Source organism: Helobdella robusta, assembly GCF_000326865.2.
Source record: "Helobdella robusta unplaced genomic scaffold HELROscaffold_4, whole genome shotgun sequence".
In the NCBI taxonomy this organism is placed as follows: Eukaryota; Metazoa; Annelida; class Clitellata; order Rhynchobdellida; family Glossiphoniidae; genus Helobdella; species Helobdella robusta.
Window position 1 is genome coordinate 6,586,099 of NW_008704902.1, and position 14,077 is coordinate 6,600,175.

Sequence of the window (14,077 nt, forward strand, 5' to 3'; positions counted from 1 at the left end):
GAAAAGTTATTAATAATACAAGGTAGTTCAGAAGTATAGAGTATAAATAGAAGAGGGCCAAGGATAGAACCCTGAGGTACCCCGAAAGTAAGAGTAGAGGAGTTAGAAGTAGAATTATTGAGGACAACAGAAGAAAAACGATTACAGAGATAAGAAGAAAACCAAGATAGACAAGAATCAGTAATATTAAAAGAAAGATGCAGCAGTCTCAAGAGAATAGTATGGTCAACAGTATCAAAAGCCGAGGAAAAGTCAGGAGCAAGAAGAAGAGTAAGATTACTATTGTCACTAGAGAGAAGGATATCAGTGTGTATTTTAAGTAAAGAAGTTTCAGTACTGTGAGCAGGTCTGAAACCATATTGAGATACAGGTAGCAAGGAGTTAAAGTCTAAATAGGATGACAGTTGATTAAAAACTACTTTTTCTATTATTTTAGAGATGAAAGTAATATTAGTTACAGGTCTATAATTAGATAAAGAGGTAGGATCTAAGTATGAGTTTTTAAGAATAGGAATAACAATAGAATTCTTATAAGAAATAGGAAATTTAGAGGTAGAAAGAGATAAATTAACTAATTTGAGAATGATTGGATAAAATATTGAAGAAAATTCTTTAAGTAAATTAGAAGGAAGTAGATCTAGAGAACAGGTTGTAGACGACATAGAATTAATAATTTTAGTTAGTTCTAATTGGAGTAAATACAGAAAAAGATTCAGTAGTAAGTTTAGTAAAGTTATGAGAAGAAAAATTAGAATTAGATGTTCTTAAAGAAGTAATTTTATTTACAAAAAAGTCATGAAACTGTTGAGCAGAAAAAGATGAGTGAGAGGATTTTTTATGTAGAAGTTTAGATAGAACAGACCACCTATTTTTAGATGTTGAAGCAGATGGTATAGAATTAGAGCTAAAGGAACAACTGAACAATTTTAACGTTACTCCAAACTATACTTTAAACAACTAAACACAAATACATCTCGACTGGAATCGAACGATCAACTTTAGCTGTAATAACGCTTAAATAAGTAATCGACGCAATAAAAGAAATCAACAAAACTCATCACGACTCCAAAAACTCCTAATAACCGAATGATTGTGAATCAACACGAATTTGATCTCGGGATGAACACGAGCATCTTTTTTCATTTTAGGATGTCTGAAGTTTCAAGTTGCTATTTTTTATAGAGTTGTATGCATTACTAAGACGCAAAATTTGGGTGACATCTATTGATTTCCTCAGAATTTTACATTTACAAAACTCCCAATAGAACGAAATTAATTTTTCTACGACAAACGATACTAATAACAGTCAGAAGAAATATCCGACCGGGAAACACTTTATGGATAAGTGATTGATAAGTGATAGTTTAAAATTATCCTTTTAAGGTGATGTCAGGTGTAGTGATGTAGAACACGGTATGATAATGCACTATGGAGTGCACGTGTTCAAAATTTTAACGGCTTGCATGGTAAATATAACGCACAGGGTGATGTCAGGTGTAGTGATGTAGAACACGGTATGATAATGCACTATGGAGTGCACGTGTTCAAAATTTTAACGGCTTGCATGGTAAATATAACGCACATTAAATAGTTTCATAACATTATCATGTTACTGGAAAACGTTCGAAAACTAAGTGGGAATTCAGCAAAGTTTTAAATTATTTGCAGTTTTTAGAGCCCTCATCAGATTTGTTTACATTCTGGTTTCGCCGTCCTTACTATTTAATATATTTAATTTGTTTCTTGGTCGCGACGTTGATAACTGCTTCTGAAAGGATGGTACGCTTGAAGAGATCTGAAGAATCCGAGCATGTGACACTATATAAATTTCACATTCTCATCATATCCTCCTCTCATTAAAAACGAACACATGCTCGCATGCACACGCACACAAGCACACACGCTTGCACACAAACACGTAGACCTATAATGAGATTCGATTTTGAATTGTTAAACTGTTCGTACATTCTGGCGGTTTATTTTAAAATTTTTTTAAATCATTAATTTTTTTGGTACAAGAAAAAACTTTTTTTCAGATATATATATATATATATATATATATATATATATATATATATATATATATATATACACACATCACATATATATTTTCAGATATATTGCACTAATCTGTTGATTTAATTAATTTATTGTTTCAATTAGCTTATTGATTTAAATAATCTGTTGATTTAATTAATTTATTGTTTTAATTAATTTGTTGATTTACCTAATTAATTTGTGAATTAGTTTTTTGTATTAGTTTGTGAGTTATTTTTTTTATAAAATAGAACATTTTTAATTCAGTTTGAATAATGACATTTCTTTCTTCTGTTATCAGCTGACACGACCGCAAACCTCGTCAAGATTCTATCTTTCCCATTCTCGACCTCTTATTATTTTTAGTTTTACTACTGATTTTGCATAAATAATTTACTTTCTAACACCTCCCCCCCACACACACACGCGTCAGTGCCCTCCGTTGTAAGCGTTATTTGTGTTAAAAGTTAGAAAAAGTCGTTGTTTTGAGGAAAAAAGTAGCATTTTTGAAGAAAAATTGACATTATATGCTCAAAAAATTCTTACCACATTAGCAGGAAAGCTGGCTCTACGTAAAAATGTTGGCCCCACCGGTCATCAGCTGTCATAAGAAACCTCCGGTCGTCAAGTTAATTTCTTTGAAAATCTTGGTCCCGCAACGTGGAAGTTGTTTAGATTCACCACTGCACTACACATTGCTCAGTTCAGTGGCTCTTTTGATTCTTCGTAGGAGCTTCAATGTGACTTGTTTGGAGTTTCTCGTTCGACGATGATGAACTTGAGAAATTACTTCTATAAATGAAATATGACGAGTTGAAATGAACGAATTAAAAAATTATCAAAATTTTCAAAATCTAATCTAATCAATTAGTCAGATCAAAACAGTTAAATCGGTAAAATATGAAGAAGATGCACCAGAGCACACTCCGGAAGCTGCAGAACTGTAAAAAATAAAAAAAGATGGATGAAGATATCAATTATATGAAGATAGCAAATATGATTTCCAGACAATCAGAATGATGTTAACAAATTATTATTTGATTAAGTTTTTTAACATGTTGTAAAATAATATTATAGATTATAAAGCTCGATTTTTACTCCAGCCTAAAATTGGAATATAGAATCAACTTAATTATTAATAAAACTATCAATGATTTTTATAACTTTGCACGATGGACAATTAAAATTAAAAAATTCCATCTGACTTCAATGAGAACTGTGATGAAGAAGGAAAACAGAAACGCAGATGAACGCTCTCAATATGCAAATGATCCGTTAACTCTGGTGGGGCAGGGAAATTTTTTTAAAGGTTAAGTATGCAGTAGCCATGTCAACATTGTTCATTAAACTTATTTTAATTTATTTCAACTTATGAATGGCCAGGAATATATTAAAAAATAGTTTTGCGTTGGTTTCCCAATAAAGAAATTTGAAACAAAACAGATCAGATCAATACAGACCGGACCAACAAGTCTCCTATGGAACGTTCAGCCGTGTTTGGTCCTTCTGTTAAGTTTCTGCTCAGGGTTTCATTCAAATCCAGAAATGGGAATAACCGGTGAGTAGAGACAACTTAACACTTTGATGATGCTATTCACAACGTGCTAGAGGCAATATGTGTGCTTGTTCTATTTTCCATGATAATTTAGAAATAAATTTGTAATAGATTTATTGCAAAAAGTTTTATGCCATGCGTTATCGTGCATTCAAATAGCAGTCGTGAGAGGTGTTCGAGCGTGAGGTCACACTGGGATACAAATCAGATAAAAAAAGGTTAAAGGCTACTTGCACTCTTCCAAGGCTCAGAGGAATCAACAATACGCAATCAGCGTTTATGCATCTGTGCTAAACGACGCATCACACACGATGCATGCGATAGGTGGGCATCCTTTCGTTGCATTCGAACCCGGCCACTGTACGCACTACAAAACTGCACCAGGCAACCTTAACGACTAGGCCATCACGCTGCCCTAATGGCTGAAGCAAACAGAACCAAAACGGCCAGCAAAGGAATGAGATTTCAAAGTTGAAAGCAAACACGCCTGACCAATTTTCATCTGTACAAATAATACTTTAGATTAGTTTTTATTAAATTTGATGTTTTATATTACAAAAATTTAAAGGTAACGTTTTTGTCCATTTACCAGTTGTAAGATCGATACGGTATTCATAAAACTTTACTGAATAAAATACGACGCAGCCGTGATATAACAAAAGACCAGGACTTGCCATCTTACCTAGTGGTGCTCCTCGTCTAATTTTTATTTTTAAATATTTTATGTTATACATCTTTATATAATTTTTATTTTTTGAAATGATGTTTATTTGGAAATGAAATTGTGGCCTAAACAGGCTTTGAAGCAGTTAATATAAGCTAAACAGACAGACAGACTGAGAGAAAGTCTCAAACCTCATGTCGCAAGATTATTTATTCTGTCAGGTTTGCTATACGAGTACCGATTAAATGGTTTTTGCTTGGAATTTTGTCCGATTGAACGAACCAAATTACATATTAATTCCATTTTTGAAAATTTGCTCTTAACAAAACAACTGGTGCTAAAAACCAGTGGATACAAATGTTTCTTAATATTTCGCAATCCGCAAAGTCCAAATTGACCAATGTTATTTGATATATTCGCAAAAAATGAATGATAATTTTGGACAATCTTAAGAATACTGAAAATTAAAATTTCTTAAAATTGTTAGGTTGATAAGTTAATTAATAAGACAGTTTTGCACCATACATAATATAATTATTAATAGCGGATGTACTTTAAAAGATTCCAAATGCAATCAGGAAATGAAGATGAAGGAGCGAATTCGTGCAGTGCGCGTGTCACTTGCAACTTGTACACTCAAAATGTTGTACAATGCAACCATTCCCAACTGGTTGTAACATATTCATCATTGTTGAATTAGTATCGTGTTCCACAAAGTGTAATAGAGTGTTCGACATTACTTTTTTTTTACCAAACTTCAATGCTAAATAAAATGACTGAACACAAAATGAGGGTAAGGAAATGATTCAAACGATCACATTCATTACATTTACGTATTACAATTAATATTAAAAGATTTATTTATAACTCAAGTGAAGTATCTTCAATTAGAAGCTGATTTGAGTTCACAGTGATTTGTTGAGCGTGGAGATTATGATGTATTGGTTGTAAACAGCCTGGCGCTAGCACCTTTGGAATTGCATCGGAGCACTTTGGAAGCGTCTTTAAATCAAATTATTTATATAACGTCATCTAACGTTTTCATGCCTGCTCATTCCATAAAGCTGAAGTAAATATATTAAATAGTTTTGACGCAATTTGCAGACACCAATTTTTCTTTAATTCAAATTGAAATTATTTTTCCTTTGGTCCATTCAGAAAAATTAAATGTAAATACTTTAAAATTGAAAAATTAATGCACAGAATAAATCCTATCAAGTGCTCGCGATGTGGTAGAAATTAATTTAATAATTCATAAAATGGTCAAGTGGCACAATTAATATCACGTGTCTGGTTATAAGCCTTGCAATTTATTAGCTACATTAATAAGAGAGACAGAAGAACATTCATCTGTTGCATGGGAGCGAGTTGATTTGCGAGGCTGGCGCGTGCTTCTCTGCCACTCACCCCACCCACCCGATCCATAATTAATGGAAAATTATTGCAATAACAACTTCTGCCGGCCCAAATTAACACATCATTTTTTAAGGTCTTCATTATGCTTTAAACTGCATTTTTTAAATTTTAGAAGCATCAGCACCAACTACATTTGTTGGGCATTTAACACTTTGACAACTATTTTAATAATTTTCAAATATGTATGCTACGCACCGCACCATGTTCTGAAATTTGAATGGAACAACGAGATGTGTTGCATGGAGAAGAAAATCATCATTATCATCACCATCATCACAACCATCATCATCATATAATCTCGTTTGTTTAACCCAAAACCAGCTGCGGTTATTATGAACTTTAGAAATGAAACTCAAAAGTTTGTCTTGCAGAAGCTAACATTTATAAAAAAAGTTATGTTTAAAATTGAAAAAAGTCGAAAAATATGAATAACAAATGTTTTTGACCAATGAATAGCTTGATTTTTTAAATGTAACCGCTGAGACACATTCAGGCATTTGAAGAGAAGTTTGTATGCAGCGTGGCAACTGGCAAACGACCGAAGCTCCGTCGTTTTAAAATGGATAAATTCAACCTTTTTAATTTTTTCAGAGCGATCTTGCAATTAAAACAAATTCTTCCAATTTCATTGTCCTGTGTTTATTTCCATGCATCCCACCTGGTCGCTGCTGACACCACCTTGCATATTAATTTTTATTTTAAAAATAAAATTAGAATTATTTCAAACTCTAGATAGGACAGTGCTTACAAAAATAAATTATTCAAAAAATCTTCAAAAGATGAAAAAACTGCAGTTCATATTCTGAGCGGTGATGTTAAGTTTTTTAATCTTCTTCGTAGCAACGATGACCGTTATTATTGGCTGGACCTGACACATGCAGATGGAAACGTGAAATTACTTTCTACTCGCGCTCGTTTCAAACCAGCAACTGTCCAAATGCCGCCTGCCGATATTTATTTGCATGTAGGTCGAAGACATTTCTCCAGGTTGTTTATGAAGCTGCTTATTCGTTATAAACATTTGTTCATTAAACATTTGTATGTTAATGATGTGCTCATTGAACATGTTCACATTTTTCTTCTTGATCAACTTTTTTATTGAATTTCAATAAATTCCATTTCGATACATTTTACCAAAACGTGTCTGATATAATAATAAAATCAAAAAAAAAATGTAAGTTAGTAAAATATGTCTACCGAGATGTAAATTAATTTTCATTTGTTTGTGCGATTTTTTCTAACGGATAGTTTGGCAGGATGCATTGGGAGCAGCACAAAACAGGTTGGAATAAAATTAGAACCGCAAATTAAATTTCATCTCGTTCCACTTAAACACCAAAAGTCTTGTGAAGAAGTTTATTAGTCACATGCGAGTTAAACACAATGATCGTTAATTGTTCGCTGTTGTCGGTGCAGATGTTATTTCGCATGATGAATATCGGGGTATGTTCTGTGCGACGGGCACTGCACCATGGACACCTGTCATCAATTTAATGGTTTTTATCATTTGTAGTGGCGATGAACAATGACCAATTGCATGCTTCACATTAAGATGCTGAAAAATTGAAATGAAAACACTGGCGTTGTTTCGCATCCGGGAGAGGGAAAATAGTGAAATTTTGTCGTTAACATGAGGTTAACTGTTGTATTGCTATTTAAATGAAAAATATTCTGAATGATTTTTATTTTTGCGAATTATTTTTTAATAATTTGCTATTTGAAGCTTCACACATAAAAATTGTACACACCTCAAATTGATTAGACAAACTGACTGGATGAACAAACGGCACGTCAAAGATTCATCAGCGTTACAAAACAAATGTCAGGCAGATGAGATGGTGGGTTGCAAGATGGCAACCGACCACACCCAAAGGAACGACAACCACCAGATGAAGCACTGCCTCAACAAATAACATCATGTCGCCTCATGCTGTTGAGTTCACTTACGCTGCAAACTGCTTCCAAAATCTGCCTGCTGACAAGGGAATCAAACTTATAACAAACACATCAATTGTGTTTTTTTTAGAAAGCTCAAATACGCGAATGATTCACAGAATATAGAATTTCAAAATGTTTAAAATGAAAGTGTTTAAAACAATTCAAGAAATCGAAAAGCATGCAGGTTGTTTCAAAACTACAACTCACAAATGCGGTTTGTTAACGATTTTTGTATGACGTATGCAGTCAAACTACTCAAAATATTATTATGTAGATGATAATTTAGGTTAGGAGGTATAATTAAATATAGGTTGCATAAAGATATGTTTTGAAGTAAGTAAGCAATTATAATGATAGTCAAGTTATAATAGTAGTTCACGACGAAACAGCAAATTTAGAGACGTAAAGCAGCTTAATATAAGATAATATAGCATATAATTAATCAGAGCATATAACATTTTGTATAATAAGAATGAGGTGACACACAATAGGGACCGACTGGTTAGTAGGAGTGAGACAACTAGTTAAGCTCTGAGGAGCAAGGTCTCCAGGTATATAATAGGCGAGCACACGAGTTAAGTAAAGAGTTATCTTAGCTAAGAGTTAGAGTTATCTCTTTTACACATTATTATTATTTGCATTTTAATTCTTTGTTTAGTTTTGTTATTTTGTTATAGAAAATACATTCAATTACAATTAAAACAATAAAATTATTATTAACAAACAACAATGGATGAGTCGTTTCTCGTTCGATTTCGATTATTAAACTTTATAACGTTTTGAACACTAACTAATACTGAACACACGTAAGTCGCCGATTAAAGTCATCTATCATTATTTTATGTATATGAACAATATCGAGTTATTTAACGTTGAGCGAGCGAGTTTACAGAAACAGAAAGAATTTCCCCAAGAACAAACTGTAGAACAGTAACCACTTGTAACCACTGTAGAACAGAACGGTGATGTACGAGCAATATAACACTATTTAATAAAAAAATTGTAATCAATAAATTTTTATGAAAAAAATGCAAATGATTTTAAATAGTTAATTCATTTAAGACATAAAAAGAAGGCAAAAAACCAATTATATCAACTTGTTATGCCGAATACCGTTTCGGATTTTTAGTTTGCACTATTGGAGTAAGGTCGCAATTAAGGAAGTAAAAAAGTTGTCCAATTTTTATTTTTGAAACACTTTTCTCTGCAAAAAAAACTGATTTTTAATAAATAAATAAATAAAATAGAAGTATTTGTGACATGTTAAACATGAGTAAATGCTTATATGAAAACTGCAATGAGTGTTTGTTAGTTTTGTTTGCACCAGGCACTACGATGGTTACAATTTTTATAAATTTTAAATATAAAATGCACAAATTAAAAAGTTGATATAATTTTTATTACTTGTTTTCATTTTTTATTAGCTGATAGCTGGTGTTTTATAAATAAATTTTTCAGGTTGTTTACATTTGCTATGGAGCGTGCGAGGTTCCAATAATACGACCAACAACAAACAGACAGACGCCAGACAAAAAAAACAAATAAGAAATTTTTGTCCGGTGATGAGGTGATAAAGCTTAAGGCTGGACGAAAAACATATCACCAGGCTGTCTGCTAATGCTTATACTTGTTTGCCAAAACTTGGGGCGACATTTTTTTTGCTCATCACTCAAATTTTAACAGGTTTTGGTATTAAAACCGGTGGTTCTGTGAACAGTTTAACTTAATTTCATGGTTTTGAAGGGCTAAAACAATTATCTTTACAAATTTTCATAAATTTACATGAAAATTTTGTTTATTATAAGCTCTCCCTTACCTAAGCCTACGAATTCCAGCAAACACGTACAACAGAGGAAAATATAGAGCAGATTGATACTAAGGTTTTTGTTCTAAAACCATTTAAAACATTAATAACTTCTTTTATAAGTATTCTATTGGTAATAATAATATGAATGTGTGTGTGGATGTGTGTGTGTGTGTGTGTGTGTTGCTGCGTGTGTGCTTCAATCGAATTTCTTTATATTTAAAATCATTATCACAATTTATCATTTAGTTTTTGAAAAAAATGTTATAGGTTGAATTTCAATTTTTTATAGATACGCACGCGAAACGCCGGTAGATTATGTTCTTGTTTTAGTTAGAATTGAATTATATTTAAAAAAAACTTTTTATCCAGCCATCTCCAGATTTTAAATTTTGTTTACGCACAACTGCGTCTGTCTCATTTCGGTCTCTGTGCAACTGTGCGAGGTGCCTTTCAAAAGTTTGCCTAATCCAAAATTTTAAAAAATCCCGTAATTAACTTCGTAGTGTCAATTTTACACTTTTGTTATTATTATTGCTGTTATTATTATAGTAATTATTATTTTTATAAATTTTGTTATTATTATTATTTATAGGAATGAAATAAATTCTACACTTTGACGCGAAATAACCATAAAACCAGTTTGGCCTTTCAACACGTCCATTTCAAAATAGTAAGGTACGAAACACTCCATACACATAGACGCACAGATATACATGCAGACACACAAAGACACTTACAGAGAGACTCACAGAAAGACAGACAGACGCAAAAACACAGACAAACATACAAACACGCTTGCATATTGTTAACTACATTGTTTACTACTGATTCGTAAAAAATTAATAAAAAGAGAGAAATAAAAATTTATTCATCCAACCCGTGTTGAAGTATATATGCTCCACATAAAGATCTCAACGCTGTTGACTGGCAAACAAACATTAAAACGTTAGAATTGGCATACACTCCACTGCATGCATTCGCGGGGATTCCATCACCTTACGTGCATCGCAGGCTTCTGGAGCAGTGGCATGTATGTTGTGCATGTTACTTGGACGAGATGGCGCTACGCTGATTAGATTTCAGAGTTGCGAAGAAAGTGTGTTTCCGAGTATGATATTCTAACGCACGTTTTGTATTGTTGTTGTTATTGTTGAGAGTTTGCCAAATTGTATTGTAAATATAGTATGTTAGTTTGGTAAACATTTAAAAGAAATTATTAAATTATTAGTTTAATTTTCTTATGAAATTCAACAAAATGGAAACGTTTCATTTTGTTCAAATTTCGAAAAAATATTAAAGCGCTAACAATTTTTTAACTATTTTATTTAAAAAAAAAATGTTTTTCTGCATACTTCTTTCATTAAATTCGTTTGATCTATTCTAATCTTTACAATAGAAAATGCATTACGTTGGAGGGATAATGATTGGAATTCGTGTTTTGTTAGTTTGGATGGTCAGCAGCATGCGGCCCTGCTGGAGCATATCTACATCTCACCTGGCAAAACGAAACATCACCTTGAAGTACGGGCCTGTGCTGCGAGGTCTGCTGCAGCAACCTGAATACGACAACGAGAAACTGGTTGATGTCGAAGTTTACCTCGGCGTCAAATATGCAACTTTAACAAAAAATGCTCCCAACGACAAAAATAGCGATAATGACGGTAATGTTGATTTTACGAAAAAAATTTCTAAACATACAAACAAATGTAAGAATAAAAAAGAGATTGGTGTACCGTGGCAATTCAGACGGTCCACATTATCATCAGCTGCCTCGGCGTCACCACCAGCATCCAACGCATCGCTCCTCCAACGCAAATCATCCCCCACGATAAAGTTGGCAGCATCGACAACCGCACGAAAACAGGCGTACGTCAAATCGCACATAAAATTTAAACCGGTCTGTCCGCAGAACACCATCGACCCCAAAAAGTTGATGGCCCAACATTCGCTCGATTACATTGCGAGGTTGGCTCGTATGCAAGAATATTTGTCGGCCCAACAGCTAGAGGAATGTCTGAATCTCAACATCTACATCCCCGCCAAACGACATGCCAACGATCAAAGCAAAAGTTTGTTTTTCGTACAATTAAGAATTATTATTATTTACTTGAATTGCAAATTACTTATGAAATTAGTTGTTACTGTTGAAATTGAAGCCGTTATTGAAAATGTGCTCCTGATTTACAGTAACGATCAAAAATGTTTTGTTCTCTGCGCTGTTTCTCCTATCATAAAATTCAATGGTCGTCTGTACAATGTGCAAAAATTTAATGTCCCATACAACGTCGAGGTATCGAACGCTGCCGTGCTGTGTTGTCGTTGGTTGAAGCGTCCTTATTATGGCTGCTGGTTTATTATCATTTATTATCAAGTAACTTTGTAAACTTTCAACTGTTTAATTAATGAATGCGATTTTGATGTAGGTTATTAAGAAGAAAATTGATATTGTCTTTTTTTGAAAACTTAATACTATTACAACATTAACAACAATAAATTTTAATTTTTCAAAACAAAATTTTAATAGTTGATGATTGTAATCATTTCCGTCTGCATTGATTCCATTCTTTCATTTAAAATAATTCTTGCTCCAATCAGTCCTGAACCTCAATTCACTTTTAAACACATTTGAAAAATAACAACATTGGAAGACGACAGTTAGAAAATGTCAATCCACGCATTTATATGGGGTTCTGTTTTTGAAGTCTATCAGTCAGTCAAGATGTGATTTTTGACAAAACTAACAAAAAGAATGAAGTTGAAAATAAAAATGGAAACAAGTTTTGAAAAGAGATTAATGTATGAAAATTGCAAGATGGTTAATTAACTTAGCCAATAAATTCAAATTATAGAAGTTTTGTAAAAATAGAAAGAATGTCAGAAAATAAGTTAACAATTTGTTAGTTTTCGCCAAAATCTATTGTGCTATTTTTTGGCAGGGTATTGAGCGCATATATACGTATGATATATCTTACATACAGATGCTAAGTATAGTTTCTTTTTGTAAACGTAGTTAATTACAATGATTAAAAATTAATGTTGGTAAAATATGGAGTGCCGAAAAATTAAACTAAAATTTTTCGATCGAAATCATTAAAATTAGAAAAAAATGATTGATGCCGTCGTAAATTAGATTACAATTTTTTTGTTCTGTTTCAAAAAAATTGACAGGGTGGGTGACATTTTTTTAATGAAATAAAACTAAGATTAAAATCCAGGATTACTTATTAAAATCTACTTGAATATTTTTTCAAAGTGTATGTCAGCCATTTTATTTTGAATGTTTTAATGAGTTTTGGCGCCACAATTCACGTTTTGTTGACTTGATTAGAGTGCATTGTTGACTGTGCTACAGAAGTTTTCAAACTTACATATCTCATATCTGTTTGCTCATGCAGAAATTATGCCAAATTTTTACTGTTGCTACTACTGCTACTAATACAATACATCTACTACTACAACTCAAGCCACTACCACTATATTACAATCACTACCACTGCTGCTGCTAGTACTTCTACTATTTACTACTACTACTACTAAAACTACTACTACTACCACTACTAATACCACTGCTACTACTACTACTACTACTACACTACTACTACACTACCACTACTACTACTACTACTACTACTACTATACTACTTCTACTACTATTACTACTACTAATACTACTACTACACTACTACTACTTCTACTACTATTACTACTACTAATACTACTACTACACTACTACTACTATTACTACTACTACTACTGCTGTGTACTATTCATTGGATCATTTTTTTGTTGCTTTCATCAATTGAGAATTAAGTTCATAAAAAGCACATTCAAAATCATCAGAGATCATCGCCATGTGCAAGTACGTACGCATGAACCATCTTTCAATGCTGTCAAAGGTAAACCTAAAAAAAATATTCATAAGCCAAGTCGAACCAAATTAGACTTTTAAATTTTTCATGTAATTTGTAATGAAGCACTGATTATCTTTTGTTAGACGTCAAAAAAGTTTGATGAAATGAGTATGTTCATTTATACACTGGATCTTATAATGTAATGAATGAGTATTAGGTTTTGTTACCATCGTCAGGTTTATTATCATCGTGAAAGATTTGTTGTCTAAAGAATAATCATTATACAAATTTACGTTGGCAAGGATTCAAACAAACGATGATTTCATTGGAAATTAAACTGTCGCCCGACATGCTTAGGCTTGAAATTTTGTTTGAAATTAAAAAGACAAAGACCACCGAACTTATTGACGTGTTTTACTGAAAGTGACATAGAGAAATGGACCAACAACCAGCAATAAAACTTTTTTGCCTTAATTGTAAAACTATAAAAATTATTAAATCAAAAACTCTGTTAAAATTTTTGGATAAAATTATTTTCATGTATATTATTTTTTCTTTGTCCGAGGAGTTGGAATGAAAAATGATGGGAACACGGGCTGGATGTTTGTCGCGTTGCGTCAGCCTAAATGAGATGGATGCCAGGAAAACGTGATTTATAAGTGTTGACAGATTTTGCATTGTGCTACGGCTCAGAAAATAAGTTTCATTTTCATATGAATATTCAAAAATTTAATCCGGTTCAAAACCATGGAAGGTAAGAAATCATGTCGTGTCTAGCAGTTGTAGGTTTTTCTTGACACATGGTAATT

The 14,077-nt window shown here is 32.5% G+C and overlaps 2 protein-coding genes across 2 annotated transcripts; both read left to right on the top strand.

Moving 5' to 3' along the window:
* Positions 1-197: 197 nt before the first annotated feature.
* On the top strand, positions 198-2,984 carry HELRODRAFT_162769 (hypothetical protein; the record flags this gene model as incomplete). The annotated part of the gene is made up of 6 exons (XM_009024871.1): positions 198-270; positions 605-718; positions 876-931; positions 1,484-1,567; positions 2,595-2,665; positions 2,909-2,984. 6 exons carry the CDS (start codon positions 198-200, stop codon positions 2,982-2,984), a joined length of 474 nt encoding a protein of 157 aa, XP_009023119.1.
* Positions 2,985-10,816: 7,832 nt separating this feature from the next.
* On the top strand, positions 10,817-12,149 carry HELRODRAFT_162770 (hypothetical protein; the record flags this gene model as incomplete). The annotated part of the gene is made up of 3 exons (XM_009024872.1): positions 10,817-11,486; positions 11,553-11,707; positions 12,066-12,149. The coding sequence occupies 3 exons, from the start codon at positions 10,817-10,819 to the stop codon at positions 12,147-12,149; spliced, it is 909 nt and encodes a 302-aa protein (XP_009023120.1).
* Positions 12,150-14,077: the final 1,928 nt, after the last annotated feature.